Below are 23,031 nucleotides of genomic sequence, written 5' to 3'. Positions count from 1 at the left end.
TAGCTTCGTGAGAGGAAATCAAATTTATCCTAATCCCCATCATAAAGAAAAACAATGAAGATGAAAAATTATAAATAAAGAAAAACAAAGGTCTGAAGGGAAATTGTTTGGAGCAGATCTGGTGAGGTATTAAAGACCCACGCATCACTGTTATCTACTGTATTATCATATGACATCTAATACATTTTGTTATTCAGGCAACCCTGAATAAATAGCAGGGCATGAAACATTTGCATGGCTCATTGTACTGCTGAAAGAATACTTATTCTGGCATTTTTATATTACTTACTTAAAAGTATTTATTTTTCATCATACCATTCAAAGACATGTCTTGTCTGATCACTTTTACTTCTTCAAGTGGTTTATTCTTACGGAGAAGAAGTTTAGTCATCTGTCAGCTGTAGAATCACACCGCACAAAAAATGTTGCAGTAAGAGTATGGGGTAATGAAGCGTTTGAGCTGGTGCAGCTCATAACCTGAGGCAAAATAGCATAATACAGGTAATACAGAGTGGACAAGGAGTGAAATGCCATATAAGGCACGAATCAAGAGAGAGAAGTGTTGATGCCTTACAGATATTAATATGTGAATTGCTTTGCCCCTAAGGAACAGAAAAATTGGTTGATATCAGCAGTTACTGCCTTATTTAGTCAGAAAATGTAGACAGCAAAGATTTCTGGGAAAGCACAAAGGTGGTTTCATAGATAAATACCTTCATATATAAAGTTTCACTTTATGCGATGACAAATACTGGATGGAAATGGCACCCCACCTTTTGGTCATACTTTTCTATTGAACACCAGTAATCCTTAGACTGACACACTGCAGTTGTTCATGGGTGAAAAATATGGAATGCATGAAAATAAAATATTATGTTGTAGTTAAGGACATGCTGATATACGAAAACAAATTAAAAAAAATATTTGTAATACAGAGAAGACTATGTACTTTAATAAATAACCAATAATGTCACAATGCTATTCATCTCAGTCAAATATTTCAACTTTTCTGCATCCATCCCCACCCTGCTGTAATCCTGTCACATGGCGCTGTGCCTCAGTAGTGAGATCAAAGTCCATCTGGGATCATTAACATTCAGGTAATTGAGTATGGCTCCAAATCTAGGCCTGCCGAATCAATAGGCCTCAGGTTGCGGTCCACAGTGACAGAAAAATTCTCAATAGCTCTGCTCTTCAAAGGAGTTCGGACAGCAGCCAACAGCAGTGCTAGCAGTGTTTAGGTGCATTCATGAGCAGTCAATAGTCTGTATCTGGGGAGGGGTGCTAAAGCTCTGGGGGACAAATCAAAGTCAGGTTAATATTTGTAGCATAAGGGGGGGAGAGGCAATAGCACAGGACAGCACATCCTGATAGAGTAGCTATAAGGACTGGATGTTCTGCCTTTGCTTTTAATGAGAGTGACAGCTTGGTTTTTTGCCAAATGGGCAAATTAGTCTCCACTCAGAGCATGAGAATACATCACTGAAGATTAATGCAAAAACACCAAGCAAAGATACACAGTAGTGAGTCATCACTAGAACAGTAAGCAAATATTGAACAATCCAACCCAATAATATAAGGTTAGGTTTGTACTGTACAGTGTACAGTTAGGTCTGCTAACAGTAGTCTGTAATCAATGCTTTTTCCACACTGTTCTGCCATTCCACTGTCAGTCAAACTCAAACTGCTGGTATGAGCAACAATTTTGGATCTTTTCCAGAAAGAGAGACACAATTTGCCAAAGTTTGTCTTGTGCAAAAAAAAAATGCATACAGTAAATAACAGGAGGATAATTTGTATCTTTACAAAATACTGTGGAAAGGTTACATTTATCTTTTAAGCCTCAGGAACTTTCTACCCACCCATAACAGAACCATGTAATCTCACGGTCACTATCCTGCACGAAATGTCCTGTCGAGGTGCAATAAAGAGGTTTGTTGCCACAAAAAAATATGCATATACAGTCAAATTCAAGGGAAGTCCAAGATAAAGGTCCATCACAAGGCAGAGCTTGTGTGGATCTGAGAGAAGTCTTAAGTTGGGATGTCTGTGTAATTCAAACCTCAAAACTGTTATTAATTTATAGAATACTGTAGCATAAGTCGGGTCATGGTCCCTTACTGAGTCCTGAAATTAACCAAGTGATGAAAATGTTTACATGGCATGTAAATGCCTTTTGAAAATTAGGAAAAAACTGTATTCAGTTTATTCAAGTCTATTCAGTCCTGTGCCTTTGAATTTTTACCTTTTTATCACATTACATTCCACTTGACCATTTATATTGCTCAGTAAATCCAGAACATGGGCAACTGCATGACCTCCATCCGAGTTTGTTTATATGAAAATATTCAAACAGACATTTCCAAGGAAAACAGCCTCTTACAGAGCAAAGTTTTTTTACTCGCTGAATATCAATGGAAGGTTTTGGTTCAACCTCTGTAGCCTTAGCACATTCCCTTTTGAAATACTGTGGCCTCAACACAGCTCTTTATGACTTATGTGCTACATACTGAACACTGTATTTCTGACTATAAATAAGTCCCACCGAAAGAGGAGGCCCTTTTCCCTTTAAAGACACAACTCTGACACAGCTGTGACACTAACAGACTGACACAGAGAATGAAAGTTAAGGTTATAGCTTTTTGAATATGATGGAAATTAAGCTCAATAGACGAAGAAGAAGAAGAAAAAAATCTCTTGCCACCTGATGATCAAGTAAATATCATCAACCTTATCAATTCATTGGTTTAGACTTCAGACAGTTATTTGGGAATGAAAAAGTAATACTACAGAGCAGTTTGTTCTGTAGATGCACAAGTGCATTGTTAAGCATACCATCTTTAACACAAGATTGATCATATTCCCTGTGGGGAAATTTGGTAATCATGATGCATTTTTCTTTAGATTTGTAATATATTGCTATTAATTTAGTTGCTATAACACATTCCACCAACATTACTGTTGCTGTTACAGTACTTGCCATGATCTGCTTTGTGCTTTCATTTGATCTCATTTGGGTGCTCTTCAGCTCAATTCCTCATGAAACATCTAGTAGAGTGGTTCAGTGCATAAAAAGCAGCAGAGGGGAGAAATAATGAAATATGCTGCTGAAATATGAAGAATGCTACTTGTATCAGGGCTAGCGTAGGGATAAGGACTATAATGGACAATTCAGAGGCAAAGGAACCACCTGACATGAAGCAAGATTTTCACAGCTTATACCATGGCCACTTGACAAAAGACCAAAAACTAGATGTGTTCATTCATCTTCTCTTAGACAAAAATGTTATTTGGGCTTTGTTGTTGCTGTAACTTGTTAGCACAACCTTATTGTAACTGAGATATTTGCTGTAGCTTGAACTACAGCAGTTGGAAATATCACACAGATTGTTTAAGCTATCATCTAACTGGCAGACCTCTGATGCAGGGTGTCAGTCAACACACCATGATTCTGTGGTGACAGCAACATCTGAACTAAACAAAGTAATTTCAAAGGACTACTGTTTTCTCTGTTGTGCATTATGAAGACTTGTTCACTGGTGAATGATAAAGCAAATTACTTTACAATGACTGCAGTAACTTGGCAATCAACACCTGCCAACAACAGTAGCTGATGAGATAAAGTAACTTTGCTTCACAGGCGTTCCTAAACTACAGAAACACAGCTCCTACAATCATAAACAGCTTTGTTCATGCTCTATAACTATGTATCTAGGATATTTGCTGGGGGAAAAAAATCATCCATAGCTCCTGTGGTTGCAAATTTTACATGGGCCTTTTTTGGTTTGTTGAGGATGACTGTTATCCATTAATAATGGCAATAATGCCAGACTGAATCAGTTATAGACCCAGGCATGGGTCAATGGATTAATATACTTAGAAATGAAGCATCTGTCTTTACACTTCCTTTAACATCTTTAACATCTTGGTTGAATGTTGTCAGCATGTTCAAGACGAGCAATCTAATTTAGATTGTAATATGCCTCTTACAAATTACCTAAAGATAAGTATGACATGACTAAAGCAGTAACATAAAATTAGTGGGGGTGCTGAGTTTCAGGGGCAGTGAGGAACAGTGAGTCTGTATTATTGATGAATCGACATTGAGAGATTGGCCTGCATGCATCCTAAAACAACAACAACAACAAAAAACATAGACAAAGGCTCCAGGACTCATGCTGTTGAAACAGCTGGATGGTCATGATGCATAGCCAGGCAGAAGTACTGGATCCAAATTGAGCAGAGAAATATAACCCAAAGGTTCTGGCTTACTGTCCATGTGTAAACACTTTGTGAAAAATGAATAAAATGAATAACAACAATTTTATAAAGATGTTTTTATAGTTCTTGTCCAAAATAGCGAGACATGCTTCCCTCCTCCCTCTCAGTCTGCTGGACTGGTGCTGCGGTCAAAGCTTGGTCCCCAGTACAGGCTGGTTATTCTGTTGGGGTGTTGGCGATTGGGCTGAGGGTGGGGGTGGGCAAGTCCCTTAAAGGACACATAGGGGAGATGGCCTTGTGGCTGTAGTACTCCACTACTTGCTTGGGCACCTCCGCCAGGACACATTTGGCCAGCGCTGCAGGCGAAGCCTGCGACAGAGACAGAGCACAGCTGAAGTTCACAAAACACAACACTTGAATTGGTGCCACACATCACAGGGTTTAAATAGGGCTGGGCAATAAATCAATATTATCGTTCATCGTCTGTCAGTAGAATCATATTGAGTTGAGTCGAGTTATCGTGATACACAATTATGTTGTCTAAATGAATTATTAAAAGCAAATACTAATTCAACTCTAACAAAATGAGATCTGAAACAAATTGGGAAATATTATTTTAAATTTCGTTTTTTCATACCTTATATTCCCATAATTTAAAGGTCCCATATTGTAGAAAACGGGATTTCCCTTGCCTCTTTGATTATAAAGGAGTTGGATGTGCTATCTAAACATCGTGAAAGTATCAAAACGCACGGTCGGCAACTAAATCCACACAATCCATATTAGGAAACCGAGCCTCTAAACGAGCCGTTTGGACTTCCATAACTTTGTGGCGTCACAAAGGTTCGCTCATTATCATTTTTGTAAGAAATAATAGGCTAACAAAGTGTTTTTTTCAAAGCGGTTGAGCGGTTGTCATTGTTTATTACAGAGTAGCTGCCGACTGTGGTGTCTCACGTTTCACTCTTGAAACGGTAAGCCAATCACAATAGTGGCTCGTTAATATTAATGAGCCTTAAAGATACAGCAACAGAAACAGCCTGTTCTTGGTAAGGCTCAGAGAGATGCTGGAAAATGAACGTGTACAAATGGATTGAGAGTGGTACATGACACCACACAAACAGCTTTTAATGGACCTCAAGACATAAATAAAACACTGGAAAGTGTAAAATATATAATAATATTAAAATAATGTATTATGATTATTGTGATATTAATTTTGTACATATCGCCCAGCCCTAGGTTTAAGTAATGATTTATTTTAAGTTGAGCTGTACAAGAAATTTCAGTGAAACTCAATTAAACTTGTATTGGACCCTTTACACCCCTCCATTACTATGGAGGGTGTAATGTCTGTTTTCTTTTCTTTGTTTCAGCCAAATTAAAAGATTTATTTGGTGTGTCTGTTAGAAGTTGTATTAGCCAGTTGTCGTTTTTTGTCATTTTCTCAGAGGTTGTTAAATTGATAACAGTTTGGAAAAAGCTTCTGCAATATTGTTCTGCAAAAAACATCTTATCCCATAGTTGGATTTGGCCTTAAAATGGGGTAAAGGAGGGCCTGAAACTAATCTTTAATCTAATTGTCAGTTGTCAGATTGCTATGGGGACCTTGCTCCTGTGAGAAATGAGCATGAATGAATGGCTGCATACATGTTACATATACAGTACATATGTTGCAGTTATCTCCCAGAATTGGTTTGTGCAGTTTTTTTCATTATCAAGCTAGATAGCATGGTGAAAAAAATATGGTTGTCATAGATCAAAAATATTTTTCATCTGTAACTGTACTTGACAAACTCGGAAAACGAAACTTTGGGATGGACATTTTATCACTTTGTGAAACAGGGGTTAGGCGATTTAAACCAGTGAAATATTAGGATGATTTACATAACATGAATTGTGGGGGCAATTTCTGTTCAAAATATGAGGCATGTACTCGAAAACACAGTGCACAGTCAAATTTTGCAGTTGAAAAGCCTCTGACTGCCTCTGACATGTAACAACATTGAGAATACATTCTTATTTTGAGAAATCTCTGGAGCTCCTCCAGTTCATGCTGCCCATCTGTAGCACTGGCAGGGCCAGCAAAAGCTGTGTGCTCTTTAAAAAAAAACAGTCTGTAGTGTAGCTATTCTGGATTTTGAGGACTTGAAGAAAATTGTTTTATGAGCTTTCTAGGTTTGGGTTGTAACATGAGAGCAGCATAACAGTCAGATGACAGAGTAGAGTCGGGGAGAAAGGAAAGTGGGAAGTAAGTATTGACAAAGGAACAAGTGGAGAAAGACAGTGAGAGAAAAAACACTGACCGTTTTGAAGTCTCTGAAGGGCACAAACTGCACAATGTCCCTGAGGACAGGCTCGCCCTTTGGCGAGCGTAGGACTCCGTCATCTCCATCCAAAATCTGCATGTCTGTGAAGTCTGCATTGCCCACACCAACGATAATGATTGAAAGAGGCTGGTAGGAGGCTCGCACAATGGCTTCACGTGTGTCTGCCATGTCTGTCACTACACCATCCGTGAGGATGAGCAGAATGTGATATCGCTGGGAGAAGAGAAGAGTTTCCAGTGTATATTAACCCATGTTAACATTAACCTGGTTTAACGTCAGTGTGTGGTTAAAAGCAGATACACTTCTCAGCGTGTAGTGGTTTGAAATAAGCTCTTGTTGCTGTCTCTAATAAATTGTGGCTGAAATCTGATCGCTTCTACTATACTAAGCAGACAAGTCAACTTTAGGTACAGTATAGAGCACTTTTAACAAACAAGTTTGTCACAAAGTGCTTTACACAAAACAAGGGAAACAAAAACAGATAAAAACAAGCATAATAACAAGACAGAACAAGTACATCACAAACTCCAAAAATAGAGCCACAGCTTGTATATGTGTGCGTATGCACAGCATGTATGTATGTATGTATGTATGTATGTGTGTGTGTGTGTGTGTGTGTGTGTGTGTGTGTGCGTGTGTGTGTGTGTCTATATGGTTTGTGTGTATATACAGTATGTGTACTCTATATGAGTACTGAGACAGTTGAAGTAGGTTATATGCAGTATTGAATAAATGGGTCTTGAGGCTGAATTTAAATAACAAGACAGTGGCTGACAAGGGTGTGAACCTTGTTCCAGAAGGAGGGGCCCTATATAGGAGACGGCTGCACCCTGTGGGACGTGACATCCTGGACTTGTTAGGATGTCCCAGAATTCCAACCAGTGGAAGGATGAACTAAACGGGAACGGGCCACATAGTTCTCACTATGAATCAGTAAATCATTTCATTTCTCAATCATATCATTTGTCTACTGAAAGTAGTAGAGAGAGTAATAGAGTAGAATACTAGAGTATTAACATGACACAACATTATGTTTGTTTATGCCTGTCTGTATTTTGACCCCATGCTTCTAATGGGGTCAAATGGGGTCTAATGGGGTATGCCCTGAAATCCCCAGTATATTGTTTACCAGGGCTTATTTACTGATCAAAGGAAGAACTGATGGTGAAGACTGAATAATTAAATGAAGATGATTGCATGGATGAACTTAAGTGGAAAGGGCCATATAGGCGTAGGGGTGTTTAGAATACAATGTCCCCGCAGCCAGTGGGCATATTAAGATAGATAGTAGATGGAAGATACTTCCAAAGTAAATTAAGGAAAGCTAAGGAGTAAATCCAAGACTATCAGCCACATTATTTATCCAATTTCAACTGTGTTTCATGAGGTGATTTCTAAAGTGCTCATATAGAAGCTGAGCAAATCAGAGGAAAATGTGTAAAAAAACACCAACAAAAAAACACCACTGAATTATTTCCAGCCACAATTTAATGAATACTGATTCGTTCTCTAATGGACTCCTTTTTCTTCTATGCTGTAGGGCATCATTACTGTAAACAGTGAGGTGAACCAGAGGCTGTTCACCCAGGGAAACCCAGTGGGAGGGACAGCAACAAAGCCTGTATTATATCCGCATCTCTCTAATAGAGTATAAAGGGACACTCACAGAGGCATCTTTAATGGTCCCATCACCTGCTGCCAGCTTGGCTATCCTGCTGATGATGGGAGAGACATTGGTTGGGCCATACAGTTGGATCTTAGGAAGGCAATTCTGGTATGCCTCAACCACTCCTTGGATCTCTGATCAAAGACAGCATAGACAATATGATCAACATAAAGGAAACATTAATATATATACTTTTTCTTAGTAAATGAGGCTCTGTAACAGTCTAGTTTCATACTGTGTTCTTCAGTATTAAAAGAGATTACACAGTGCAGTAATTTCAGTGGTGGTGCCTAAACAATCATAAGTGTTGTTCTCTCCGTGTTCTCACTTATCTAATTTAGTTTCTGATATAATTCACAGTGGTGCATGTGAAAACTCTCATCCTTAGTGAAGTGTAGGGTGTTATGATGGACAACATTCAGGGATTGTAAATTGGAAAATGCTGCATGCATATGAATTATGTCCCTGCAGTCTAGCATAGATATACACGTGGCCAGACTTCATCCCTGTGAAAGATGCAAAGTTTTATCTGTATGGGTTTTGAAAAATAATCTATGATGAGATTCATAAAGATACTGCCACATGCTTGACTCTTTAAGAGATACAAAACTAGACAAAGATCTGCAGGCAAAAATGCTCACAAAAAATGGTGCAGAGGTGATTTTGTCGTCTTCATTTTTGGATGTTATGAACATAATCTGCCATGTGTCATATTACCTGAAATTTGCGATGAGGGACCTGCTACATTTTATTTCCATTCAGTGGATATGTAATTTATTTTGATACATTGAAAAAAATATACAAATGGTCTTTACCATTGGTTATTGACATTGGTTACCAAAGTACCAATGTCAATTATGGTATCATCAGCATAGAGATGCACTTTTTAGTGAAATTGTTAGTTGTCAATTCAGTGTTGTTACATACTTGACTTGAATTTAGACTTGAATGCTAGAATTACCACCTGAGGCTATATTTCTTTATTCCCAGCACACAGTCACAGTTCACAAAAGCATTGTAGCATTGTATTGAATTTTTAAAGAAAAGAAGCTTTGCCTCCCTTACCTTCACATTCATCATCCTCTGGGTTGAAATTAATGGCAAAGTCATGAGACACCTGTGGGTGGAGAAAGAGACAGTGGTCACACACTGCTACCCTACAAGGCTAATAGAACAAAACCTCTCCCTCATTTAAAAGGTTCCTGGGGTCTTGTAGGACCTTTCTTTTTACAGCTCATTTAAAAGCAGATTTTGAGGGCATCCTTAAAAAGCTTTGAATAATTCACAGTAGACATCAAAATATATCTCCCAAAAACTATAGCGTGTGTGTGTTGTGCCATTTGTGTTTGTGTGGAAACGTTTGGCACCAGGGTCCCATTTAATCATTTACATATTGTGAAGGTGATTCATAAAAGCACACCGCAGTGCAAAAGGTAACCCTTCTTTTTACAGCCACCCTAAGTACTAGATAATTACCAGGTAAATACATGGTAAGAATAGTAATTTATCAAGTAATTACAGCTAACTAGGTAAATACTCAGAAATCACATGTTAATTACTTAAAATCACCACTGGCATTATGCATCAGTTCAAGTAACTATATTGTTGTAATAGGTTTAAGATGGTAACAGGCCAACTGACATAATTCTGAGGGAGCTGCACTTTCATAGAAACATTTTCTCTATTACTCATCAATTCAGGGAACTATCTTGTAGGGAAGGTTTATTATTATTTATTATTAGCAATGCCTTCCAATTTTCTTGGAAACCAAGACAAGACTAACAGAAAGTTTTTAAATTCAATTAAGCAAAGGTACAAAGACAAAAAAACATTCCAATTTACTCAGTAAGAAAACTGGACTGTAAAAAGGAATCAACATTAAATCCTATGATATTGCCAGGTTCCTACCTTCGGCAGAGTTACAAAGTAAAACATTACAATTTACAGTGTAAGTAAATGGAAAGCGAGCTATAAAACGAAGCAATTTTTAATTCTGTGCTATAACAAACAACCAAGAGTGCAACAGAACCAAGGGAAGGGCATTAAAGTGACCAAAATTGTAATTGTGTGACCTGGAAAAAAAAATTGTCCAATTATCTTGTCCTCTATTCAAAACCGGGTATTACTCATACTTCACATGACAAGTTCTGCAGGTGAGAATTTTGGCTTTTTTTGATGCCCCATCATGTCCATTGAACTTGATCACAAGTTAAATATGCAACTCTTAAGTAGCAGAATGACTTCATTGGCATTCACCTGTGCCACCACTCAGCACATGGCAACAGAAATCTAACCCTTTCACGGCAATCACAAATTATGCATGGTGAAATGTAATTATCTCCGTTTCATCAATAGCCCATATTGTTGGTCCTCACTTTGCCATTTTAGTGGTTAAGGTGAAGCTTAGGGGTTGGGGAATTAATGTGATTTGATAGAATGTTAACACAAGGTATGGTGATACAAGTGTGTGTGTGTGTGTGTGTGTGTGTGTGTGTGTGTGTGTGTGTGTGTGTGTGTGTGCGCACGCGCGCTCATCAAGTCAGACTTTCTCCCCAGGGTTCTATTCGAAATCACTGCAGGCTTTTGATTCTCAGGGTCCAATTTGCTTAAACAAATGCTCCGCTCACACTCATGAATTCTTATGACAACATGTTATTTTCTCAAGACAAGTTGGTATTTTAAGACAAGGGGCTTGTGAATAAAAATAAACTCAATTATTAGTTTTAAATATCAGATTTTGACAGAATGACAAATTGTGTCAGAAAATAGGTCATGGAAATCAGCCTGTTTAATGTATAGTCCCAGGGCATTGGAAAATACCAGGATTAGATAAGAGCACATGCATATATGCATAACATTATTAATGCGAAGGGAAGGTCAGTGGAATAGAAGGGAATAGATTTGGGATAGAAGAAAAACAGGCAGAGCAGAGAAAATAACAGAGATAACACTCACCTCATAATTAGGTGGAATTCTGGCACCAAATCCCAAGGCAGAAAATCTTTTGTCGCTGAAATGCAAAGTAAATATATTAATATTTGTGGTCATATATTACAGTTACTGCAGTTTAATCTAAGAAAACTTTTGACATTGATCAACTTGAAAAATATTGATGGGTTATTCATCTGTTCACTTTTCCAAGGAGAAAACCCCTGCTCGTTTGCATTTCATAAATGTTGAATGACTCCCTGAATTACAATTTGAAATCTGCTTCACTGTTCCTGCAGCAGCCACCTTTTGCACCTGTTCACAGAGCTGCTCTTACTGTTTTCATCATTTCCATTTTTCATCATACCGTTTTGATGGCCTGATATTACTGTAAGGGGCCCTGCTATGCTGGATGGCTCCCTTTTTGTCAAAATCCAGGGTGCACAGCTTTGTAGAAATGAAAGGAAGAAGATTGGAAGAGAACCAGAGAGTAAAGCACAACAGGATAGAGGCAATTCCTCTTTGGAAATATCATGACACAAACATCAATCATCAGCCAAAGTATCAGTAACAAGTAACAGTAACCACCTCAGCTTTGATGTACCTGGTACTATTGACCGCCCTATAAACCCTATACCTCTTATTGGCTCCTGCCTTAACCCATGATAGTATGATGTTACAGAATTCCCCTAAAGGCTTCTCAAAACCTTAGGGGAATTTTGAAGGAAACAATGTAGGAATGTGCACCAAAATATAAGTGCAGCTAGATTTTTGAAAACGTGAGCAACCGTGGGCCATTAGTTTAGAGAGATTGTTAGCACAAACCTGACCTGGTGTCTCATGTTGGACTGCACTACGAAAGGTTCTTCTCTGAGTTACTGCTATCTATCTTAATTGAAGCATTAATATGAGCAAGAAAAGGAGCTGACACCAATAGAAACATAACAGTAAGAGGTGCAGCGCCTGCTCTACCAAGTGGGAATGGACCCCAAGAGAACCAGAACAGCAAACACTGGCTACGTTCACACTGCAGCTCAAAGTGTCCCAAATTCAGATTTTTTTCCCCTTCTATGTGACACAGATCTGATGTTTTTAGTGCAATTTGAACAGAAAAAATACACATGGTATCTGATATTTTCATTTGTGTTTTGGCCACATTCATCCTAAATGTGATGCATTTTGTTTTTAACGTCACTCTCCATTGGACAGGTCACTGTCATAATAACATGGAAAACATGGAGGACAACAACTCAAGCAGCCAGTGGAGAGTAAAACGAAGTCTCAAATTGAGTTAGTATTTAGGGAGATTCCTCCATTCAAACCAAACTAGAGGGGACATATAGTAATTGAACAGTGTTCGAAACAATTGCCTGCAGCGTGAACGTAGCCATAATCAGCACTTAAAAACAAGGACTGATTTTGCAGGTGCAATTGAGTTGATGAGGCCTTAGTCTTGGCACACGCAAACCTGCACGAAACAATATAACATCCTCAGATGAATGGAGAATTGTAATGAAGCGGATTTGCCAGTATGTGCCACACTTTCTCAGGTCAAGAGGGGAGCATAGAATCAGTAGGAAAGTGCAGAGGGGAAGGAGATTACCTTGAAGGACCTGTGGAGTACAGAGGCAACTGAATAAACTTCATCATCAGAGCTATCGCTGTTGTCGGGTGAAAACCTCGTAACACTAATTTTGTTGAACTTAAATTGAAGGATTATCTATGGGTTGAGAAAGTTATGTGACCTTTGGGTTTATGATAACCTTTCAAAACCCATCAGATAAACTGAAAAATACAAGGTCTACAAGCTAAAAACAAGGCTGTTTTTCTACTACTAGGTTTTCACCCAACAACAGTGCTATGATGTGCTGCCATCATCCCAAAACCTCAACCTTTGGGTAGGTGAAAACACAACATTTATTCTCTGTTCACAGACAGCAATGCTCTAAGATATCCTGTCAGCATGTTCAATCAGTCTTCCACATGGTCAATACACTTGGCACCATAATCAAGCGCTGAAGTGCCTACCAAGAGCAACTGAAAGTTAAAGGGACAACTATGAATTCTTTGCCTGTCAGTAGAGAGTACTCCATGCATCAGATTCCCTTTGTATGCGAAGGAGAGCAAAGTAGGAATTCTGACCAAGACACAAGTGCAGCTACATTTTTGAAAATGTGAGCAGCTGTGGGCCATTAGTTTAGAGAGATTGCTAGCACAAACCTAAGACTTGATCTGGTGGTCCACACTTACCCAGCTGTCTACTTTGTAGAGCTAGGAGCAGATGTGATGTTTGAGGTATACAAAAGGAAGAAGTTTAGATACACTGGACAAGCAGCTGAAGTTGAAAAGCGAAGCTGGAGAAGTGTCCACTTGAAACTCCAATGGCATACTGTAGCTGCGCTCAACCCTTTCCTGTAACATTCAATCAATGTTTCTATTTTTTTACGGTCTGTGGTTTCTACATACTGTGATCCTAAAAGAAGAATGCTCTACTTACTGTAAAAGTTAACATAATACTAATGTAATGCTAATAATGCTGGAACCCATTAAAATCAAACAAATGAACAAAGCTATTTATTTATTTTGCTTGACTCTGTAATGGAATATTGTAATTTTTCTGGCAGTATCTAACATTACACAAAACTGTAATGCGGGGATTGAGTCTCTTGCTCAACTGCACATTGGGCAGGTCATAGTAAGTAATGTATTGGGAGTATCTCATCACTTTGGTGGTGTACCACCCCTACCACCCCAGAGTATTTATTTACTCTGGATAGGGTGGGGGTACACAGCAAAATTTCCAGTGTTAATAAGTGTTGATTTTTCAGTGAATTGACAAGTGTTGACTGGAGAGTGATTTGTTCACTCCTAGAGCTGATATGGCTCCGGGGCGGGTGTTAAAAATGATCAGAAGTGTTTAATTAACTCTGATAGATGTGGATTTATATAAGCACTGGCATAGTGTTGATTTTTACACTCAGAGTGAGCATTAAATGGCAAGTTGCCTATAAGTTCTAAACAGAATCAACTGTAACTTTCCCTGCTATTCAAAGTTTTAGTTAATACTACTACTACAACTATATAATAATAATAATAATAATAATAATAATAATAATAATAATAATAATAATCAGCAGCAGTAGTAGTAGTAGTAGCAGTATTCCACTAAGACTGAAAAGAAAAAACAGAGAGCTTGGATCAATTAAAGCAATCTCCTCCCTCAAGCTCCTCCCCCAGCAAATTAGAGATGCTCTTTCCCATGTTTTTCACCAACACTTTTGCTTCTGTCTGAGGGGGATTATACCTTCTAAATCCCATGCAGAAGAAAGGGGAAAAGGTTTGTCTTTTCCCACAATTTTACAGGAGAAGATTTTCCAGTGGCTGCAAATGGACTGGAATAACCTCCAGGACTTGGAGAATTGGAGCTGAGTAAAAGTTAATAAGCCATTAAGTACCGGAAACAAATCAGTGAATACAATACATGGGCCATGCTGAGCCCCCGTTTGGCTAATTATTTTCTGTTATACAGGGAAGAGAGGTAAATGAGTGAATGAGTCAAACGTTCTCTGAGAAGCAAAATCATCAGCACCTCTCTACATACACACACTAATATACTGTACAGTATCCAGATATGAACACACATGCTCCAGTTGCAATCTTGCAAACAATTTCACAGTTTATATTGTCCAACAGGTTCTGCCATTGACATAACAGTCCCAACAGATTTCAAAGTGAACTTTAAGAAGACATTGGTCCAAGCTCAGCTTCAATATTTACATTTTTTAAACACATTATTCATCTATTTCCTTCAAAATAACTCTCATCCACTTGTGTGTGGGCCTTACTCCTTATTTTGACTCCCACTACCCTGACCTTTCATTTGTTCTAACATACAAGTTTAAGCTACTGTGTGCAACATGAATGACCTCCATTCCTAAGGGGTTTGGATAGATAAACTTAGATTTACATTTTAGACATTTAGCTTTTATCTATATACTATACTTACAATGAGTGAGTGTGTAGGGGTTCTGTGTCTTGCATAACAACACTTGAACCTTGACCTTTCAGATATGGGCCAGCTCTCTAACCACTACCCTGCCGGTTCCATTATATGGTCAGCTGAATATGAGGACGCCAATACAATACAATACATATAGTGCATACATTGTCATTTCTCTAGTTAAGCACACTTATGTAACACACACAGGCAAATTGCTCAAGAACCGGGAATGCTAATAGTGCTTGACGTGATTAGTTTGCATGGAATGCAGTGATATATGGTGAAAGATATGTATATGTAAATCTATTTATGATTGTAAGAAACACATACTCATGCATTTTATCACAAGTGCACTTGCACTTCTTAGGTGCTTGGGGTTATGCATTATTGGAGTGGCATAGAGCAACAGTAAAAATTCACATGTTTGTACACTCATCTTAATGCCATCTAGCATCTCATTGGGGCTAATCCTGTGTGTACATCCTCACAGACACACAGACGCATCATCAGACTCTGTTAACACTGACAAACACACAGAGCCCAGCTCTTATTGAGGTGCTCTGTCCCAAACAACTAATAAAACACACTGTAGTATAAGCAGTGCTTCTATGCATGTATGCAATATCCTATAAGCTATGGTTCAGTTGCTGACATTAACTTCATGCCAAGTCACCCAACAATACTGTATTCTCCACAGAAGAGATTAAGGCAACTGAACAACTAGCAAGCCAGAGTGCTGAGATCACATTCAAATAAACGGCAATTTAGTTAGGTTTATAAGTCATCATCACAAATGCTCATGCAGAATTTGTACTTAGATAACAGTTACAGTAGTTACAGTAGTTAGATAACAGGAACCATAGCCGGGAATCCAAATGCATGGGGGCATATTGCAGGGATACAATAACTAACAAAAACACAAACTCAATTTCTGTTTTTGATATTACAAAAAGATATAGATACTTTAGGTATATTACTGCACTGTTAAAAGCCTTACCAATTTTGAGAGAGATCCTTTAATGAAATTCATTTTTGGGGAGGGAATTATTCATGCTCACCCACTCCCATTGTGAGATATTCCTCTTATCTCTAGCAAGACGGATAAGCGTCTTACAACTTTACTGAAGTTGGTCTGGGAACCTTTATGAATGGATTTCTCGGGTGAAACTCATTCAAGGTCTTAAGAGACCTCCAAATTCCAAAGACAGCATTTTCTGAAGCTTTATATATATATATAAAGTCCCTGAACTCCAGCTGTTATGAGTATAGGTTTAATGACACATCCTAGACCGCTGAGGTGATCAGCTACATGGCTTCCACTCAATGTGGCACCTTCAGCCCAAAGAAGAGGAGAGACTGGACTATTGACAATCATTTTCAGCATATGGATTTTGCTGCAAGGTACATAGTGGTCCTTGTTTTCTCACTTCGTCAGCACATATGAGAAGGCACAGTGAGCCCACTAGTGTGGATGTGCCCAGTATAATAGCCCTCTCAGCAGGGTAAATGAGCCTCTGCCCACACAGACAAAACTAGTCACTCTAGCTCCATAATGCACTCCTCTGCAAGGACTCGAGAATCCCACATCACCTGATATTCACTAAAGGCTAAAGGTTTGCTTGCCCACGTTTTACACCTCAATAACAATTCCGACTTATGAGGGAAGGACTGCCCACACTTGCTCACCCAGAGGCATGTTCGCATGTATGAAGCTCTTATATATCCATGTAAACACCAAAATGATGTAGCTACATGGATCAGCTGCTAATTTTCAGGCAGGTTTTCAGTGTCTCCAGTGTTATCTCTTGGATGCTATAATTAGCCAGACAGTGCTCCCCTGATATTCAATAGGAGGATCTGCATAAATCAAGAGTCAGAGTGTTAATCCTCATTTGGCTTAGTTTCGACAGATGAGAGGATCTTTTTCTCTAAAACAGATCACATTATAAATAATTTCCCACTAATTAACAAGTTCGTCCAAGTCTACTCCTAATAACCAATAATTACTTTTGTAACAACAATTTGTAATTTTATCAATATTTGTATACAAATATTGAATCAGTGATTTTAAAGAAAAAAAATGACTAAAACAAAAACCTGGAAACTATAGCATGCAATGCAGTATTTAGATTTGCAGGCAATATGAATTCACAGCAAAAATATGACTTCATTCAAATAGCATCTCTCTCTTCTCTTTATGGCTTTAATGAGTCCTCAAACCAACCATGGAAAGCTGCATATAGCCGTCCTCTGACCTTAACTCAGATTCTACACCCTGCTGCTATTTCTCCAGCCACTATGCCTCCCACTTCTGTTTCGAGTGCCTGCATGCTATCCTGATGTTAGCCCCTATCTCTGCATCTGTTCATCTGCAGTTCAGGGTAATGAGCCCATGCAAGCTAAGAAGGAGGATCAGTACTGTACTAGATGCTGGGAGGAAATAGAATATCATTGGGTTATCCACAGGAGAGAGCGCTACCACAGTTGGCATTATGAGCAATGAGACTTTTGAATCTGTGAAGTATGGGTAACAGATCTATACTAACAACACTAATACTTTTTACAATCTCATGCAAAAATATTTTTAGCCCTGCGACAGCATGGGGCTCTATGGATCGTAATGTCAGTCGTTCGTTCGGTCGTTCGTTCGGTCATTCATTCGGTCGCTCTGTTCACCACTTTTGGTCACGTGGGTGAAAGTGTGCCGCAGGGAGTTAGATTGCAGAATTAAGAAAATGTGAAACACTTACTAGAAAAGCTTTGAAACCAAACACTTAGAAATCACTGCCAAACTATGTGTCAGTAACAGCAGTGATGGCTTGACAGGATTTAAATACCTGGGTTGGACCAATATGTTTTATATGAAGGTTAAACATGTCATCTTTCTCATAGATTGTTAAAAGATGGGTAATAGATACTTGGGGGGGAAAATGAACAGTTCAAAAGGCACCATATTCTTGGAATGGCTATTGTGTCAGCATCCCTAACACATGATTGCAACCCAGCTCCTAGACCTCTAGATTAGCCTTATGCATAGTTAATGCCTGTAGAGGCAAATTTGCTTGCTCTAATTTTCTCAGGAACAAACTGTATTTACAATAACCAATAAACAAGACTGTATATGTGTGCACAGAATGGCAGCTTGTTTGGCGATGTGAGGCTTATTACACTAAAATTACAGGTAAGTCAAAATGCAAAATACATTTCAGAGATGAAATGCATGGGAGGTAGAGGGGTTGATCAGCTCTATTACAAACTGAAAATAACTCTCAGAATTCTCCCACATTCTGTTTCAGTGCTCGACAATTTCTATTACAGTCCTATTGCTGGAAATCAGATGGAGTGCCTCATTTCAATATGAGACATCCCGACAAAATGGAATGCAAGGAGCAATCTACAGTTCCATTTGCAAGAGGAGAGATTGACAAGTCCTGTAGATACCTAAGAGCTTTTACTGAGAAATGAATGATTGACAAACCTATCATAGTCCTGACAGATCTCCCCGACTGCGATCAGAGCCTTCAGGTACTCGTTGGGCTGGTAAGGGTTGATGTAGTGCAACGAGCAGCTGTTCCTGGGGTCCCCATTAGAGGCTGTGAAGTCAATGGCCACCTGATAAATAGAATCACACAGTACGCACAATAACAATAATTAGGAAAACAATCATCTATATCTTATAATTAATAAAGGTGTCCTTCTGTTATCTTGTGGGATCACCACCTGCAAGGCACAGTTTAGGAGTTGGGTGCAATGCCTATCAGGCAAAGGGCAGGGGCAGAGCAGTTTCAGGCAATGGAAATTGGCCCTTGAAACTTGAAATATATCCTCTGGGGGGGAAGGAGCCTTAGCTAGTGCGTGAGGTTGACAGGTACCAACTAGATGAAGTTGGTTCAACCAACTCCTTGATAGGGGGTGGTCTCTCCTACTCAGGAGTTGTCTAGGGTGAGAGGCGCAAAGATTACACGTTTCGGTAAACCGAAACGTGTAATGAGGGTTTGCTGGGATCGCCTGGTGGAGGACTTTCTCCAGAATGATTTCTATTCTCACCTCCAGTTGGAATGGACCCTGTTCAAAACCTCTGTCATGGAAGTAGCTGCAAGGAGCTATGGCCAGAAGGTGGTCAGTGCTTGTCATGGCGGCAAACCAAGAACCTGCTGGTGGACACTGGCAGTGAGGGAGACTGTCAAGTTGAAGGAGGAGGCCTTCCGAGCCTGGCTGACACGGCGGATTTGGACTCAGCAGAGAGGTACCAGCAGGCCAGAAAGGCTGCAGCTGCAGCAGTTGCAGAAACAAAAGCCCAGGTGTGAGAGGAATTTGGAGAGGCTATGTAGGATGACTTTCAGACTGCCTCAAAGAGGTGCTGGAAAACCATTTGGTGACTCAGGAGGGCAAGGCAGGACATTGTGCAGGCTGCTCTCAGCAGGGACGGGGAGACGCTGGCCACAACTGGGGATATTGTCGGAAGGTGGAAGGAGTATTTTGAGGAACTCCTAAACCCGATAGACACGCCCTCTAGACAGGAGGGAGAGCCAGGAAATTCAGAGGGTCAGAGCCCATCTCCAGGCAGAGGTCACTGGGGTAGTCAGAAAACTCCTCAGTGATGCCAGGAGTGCACAACATCCGTCCTGAAATGCTGAAGGCTCTGGATATTGTTGGGCTGTTGTGGTTGACACACCTCTTCAGTGTTGCGTGGATTTTGGGAATAGTGCCCCATAGTGGACAGAGGTGGTGGTCCCCATTTTCAAAAAAAGAGGACCGCACGGTGTGTTCCAACTATCATGGAATCACACTGCTCAGCCTCCTAGGGAAAGCCTATGCCAAGGTGCTGGAAAGGAGACTCCGGCCGATAGTCGAACCTCAGATTCTGGAGGAGCAATGAAGATTCTGCCCTGGTTGTGGAACAGTGGACTAGCTTTTTTACCCTCTTGCAGATACTTGAGGGGTCATGGGAATTTGCTAATGTTGAAAAGGCTTATGACCGTGTTCCTCAAGGTATTCTGTGGGAATTGGACCTGGAGTATGGGGTGCCAGGGTCACTGCTATGAACCATTTGGTCCCTGTGCACTCAAAGTGAGAGCTGTGTTCACAATGTTCACATACTTTGCATCAAGTCAAGCATGTTCAAGGTGGGCATCAGACTCCAACAAGGGCATGCCTTGTCCCCTCTCCTGTTTGTGATATTCATGGACAGAATATCAAGGAGCAGCCGAGGTCTGGAGAGTGTCCAGTTCGGTGACATTAGGGTGGCATCTCTGATGTTCATCCTTCTGGTTTCATCGAACCATGATCTCCAATATGCACTGTAGCTGTTTGCAGCTTAGTGTGATGTAGTCGGGATGAGGATCAGCACCTTCAAGTCTGAGGCCATGGTTCTCTCCCAGATAAAGGTGGCCTGCTGCATCCAGATTGGGGGGGGAGACACAGCTGCCCCAAGTGGAAGAGTTCAGGTTCAGGAGTTCTTGGGATCTTATTCATGAGTGAGGGTAAGGAGTGAGATTGATTGCCAGTTAGGGGCTGCAGTAATGCGGGTGTTGTATCGGATCATGGTGGTAAAGAGAGATTTGAGCCACAAAGCAAAGCTTTGAAGAAGATTGATTTACCAGTCGGTCTTTGTCCCAACCCATATCTTTGGTCACAAGCTATTGGTAGTGACTGAAGGAATGAAATCATGGATACAGGCACCTGAGATGAGGTTCCTCCGCAGGGTGGCTGGCCTCGCTCTTCGTGACAGGGTGAGGAGTTCAGTGATCCAAGAGGGCCTCAGTATTGAGCTGCTGCTCCTCCACATTGAGAGGAGCCAGTTGAGGTGGTTCAGGCACCTGGTAAGTATTCCCCCCCGGGACAACCTCCCAGGTTGCAATAACATGGGAGTTTAAAGGCAATTCCCAAGCCTAATGTCTAAAAGGCAAAATGTTGTGTGGTAATGTGTTGTGTGGAAGCATTTTTGAATGATTCCACAGTGAGGAAATAAATATGCAAGATTTGTAAATCAATTTGTGCTAATTCACATTCATTTTCATTCATTTTCAGTGCAATCTAAGCCAGTTTTTATCCTCCACTTTACAGAACCATTCTATTCATCAGTATATCCTCAATATATCCTTATTTAGGTTAAGCTGTTTACATGCACATTTGATGCCGAGGAAAGAGATGTTGACCCCCCACTAGTAATAGTAATAATAAATACTGCAACAACAAAAAAATGCTCATCACATGTTGACATGCAGTGGGCATGTCATCATGTTATCATCATCATCCATATCGTATCAATATCATATAATATCACATAGTCCTATGACTGGCCCCATGATTACCCACAATTAATTAATTTATAAAGATTAATTTACAAATTTCCCTTATTGCTATGATATACATACATACTGAGAGGAAGGAGCTTGCAGTTTTTACACCCACATAGATGCAAGCAGCTACTGCACCCACATATATCCAGGCAGCTATTGCAACAATGAGGAACTGCATCTACCACAGCAGTCTCCATGATTAATATTCATTGCTTCAGTAATCCAGTCAGAGAGTGAGAGGTAGAATCATAGAGGGCAGACCAAAGGGCCAGAGTTGGAGAAAGATTTGAATTCATTCCAAGAAGCTGCCTCCAGCAAGAAAACTATCAGCGTACATGGGAAAATTCATACAAAACACCATCAGGGGGAAGTTTCACAGATGAAAACCCCTTGAATACTGTGTAATGTTTCACATTTAGAAAATGTAACATTTAATCACAACACAGCTTTGGATGACTGCATATAGCCTGTTAATGGACCAGCAGAGTAAATAATAACAAGCAGGTTCCACTACTAGCCATATTATCTTCGACAACACCTTAACCAAAGCAGACAGTCTTTAATATGCAGATAATTTGATTGCAGTGGGTGATTCATAGACCTTTTCAGGGCCAGTGTTGCTACAAGCTGAATGAAGGTGAAGTGTCACTGAACACAGCCTGCAAAATTTACCGTAAAGTGAATCTGGCATCCTCCCATGATGTAGTCTAGGAAGGAATAGACTCTGTGGAGCTGCAAGAAAAAGAGTATTTCTTTATGGCAAACTCTCATAGGGAAGGCTTGAACAGGAGGTTGAATACTTAGAGATGGTGTTAGAAACATCCAGTCATTAAAGTGTTCTATAATTGTCTTGGGTGTAAACAATCATAAAAAACACAATGTTCTTGTTCAGATGGAGAATTAAATTAGAAATAAGATTGTTTACATGAACATACACACACACACATTGATAACTCATATTACTAATATCAACTCATTATCACTAGTAATTTGTCTGCCAAACTGAAATTCTAAAGAACAGTTTGATTAAACAAAAAGGTGAACTCCACTATGAAGATAAAATGAGAAAAGGAAATCAATTTAAGTACTCCATTGAGCTGCTCATGACCTCAGTGTCAGTGTGAAATTAAGCATCCAGGATTTTCACCTGCAAACTGAAACAGCTAGATACTGAAGCATGCATAACCCAAATAAAATGATAAAAATTGAAGAGGTTAGTGGAACATCAGGCTGAGAAAAGCCTGAGACAGACATGACAATTGATAAAAAAACTACTTTTACTGATCTATGAACAAACAATACAGCTGGAAAACACAGTGACAACCATCCATGAATAATTCTCAACTTGATTCAGATTTCCTACATGAGTTGTTGTAGTCTGTTTATTCTTGTGTCATAGTGTGGATAAAAGAACAAAATACTGATTGGTGCAACTCCCTCCATAGTTGACTATTCTGTTAAGCGTGGTATATTTGCTCAGATTCCTACCTTAAGGTCACTGAGGATGACAACTCCTGAATTTTTGTAGTTTTTCTTCTTCTGTTTGTACTTGGGATTCACACAATCCCACGACACCTTAAAGAA

At 39.6% G+C, this 23,031-nt stretch overlaps 1 protein-coding gene across 1 annotated transcript in view; it reads right to left on the bottom strand.

Moving 5' to 3' along the window:
* Positions 1 to 4,437: 4,437 nt before the first annotated feature.
* The window catches only part of cpne7 (copine VII), a 33,037-nt gene continuing 14,443 nt past the window's right edge, over positions 4,438 to 23,031 (bottom strand). Inside the window, exons 8-15 of the mRNA XM_078284890.1 lie at positions 22,936 to 23,022; positions 22,120 to 22,179; positions 18,624 to 18,757; positions 11,173 to 11,227; positions 9,283 to 9,334; positions 8,218 to 8,351; positions 6,528 to 6,764; positions 4,438 to 4,590 (exon numbers count right to left, since the gene is read on the bottom strand). Coding sequence (XP_078141016.1) covers positions 4,438 to 4,590; positions 6,528 to 6,764; positions 8,218 to 8,351; positions 9,283 to 9,334; positions 11,173 to 11,227; positions 18,624 to 18,757; positions 22,120 to 22,179; positions 22,936 to 23,022 — 912 coding nt within the window. The remainder of the gene's footprint in view (positions 4,591 to 6,527; positions 6,765 to 8,217; positions 8,352 to 9,282; positions 9,335 to 11,172; positions 11,228 to 18,623; positions 18,758 to 22,119; positions 22,180 to 22,935; positions 23,023 to 23,031) is intronic.

Source organism: Centroberyx gerrardi, chromosome 1, assembly GCF_048128805.1.
Source record: "Centroberyx gerrardi isolate f3 chromosome 1, fCenGer3.hap1.cur.20231027, whole genome shotgun sequence".
Taxonomy (NCBI): domain Eukaryota; kingdom Metazoa; phylum Chordata; class Actinopteri; order Beryciformes; family Berycidae; genus Centroberyx; species Centroberyx gerrardi.
The sequence above is the reverse complement of the archived record's forward strand: the minus strand, read 5'-3'. Positions and strand labels throughout refer to the sequence as shown.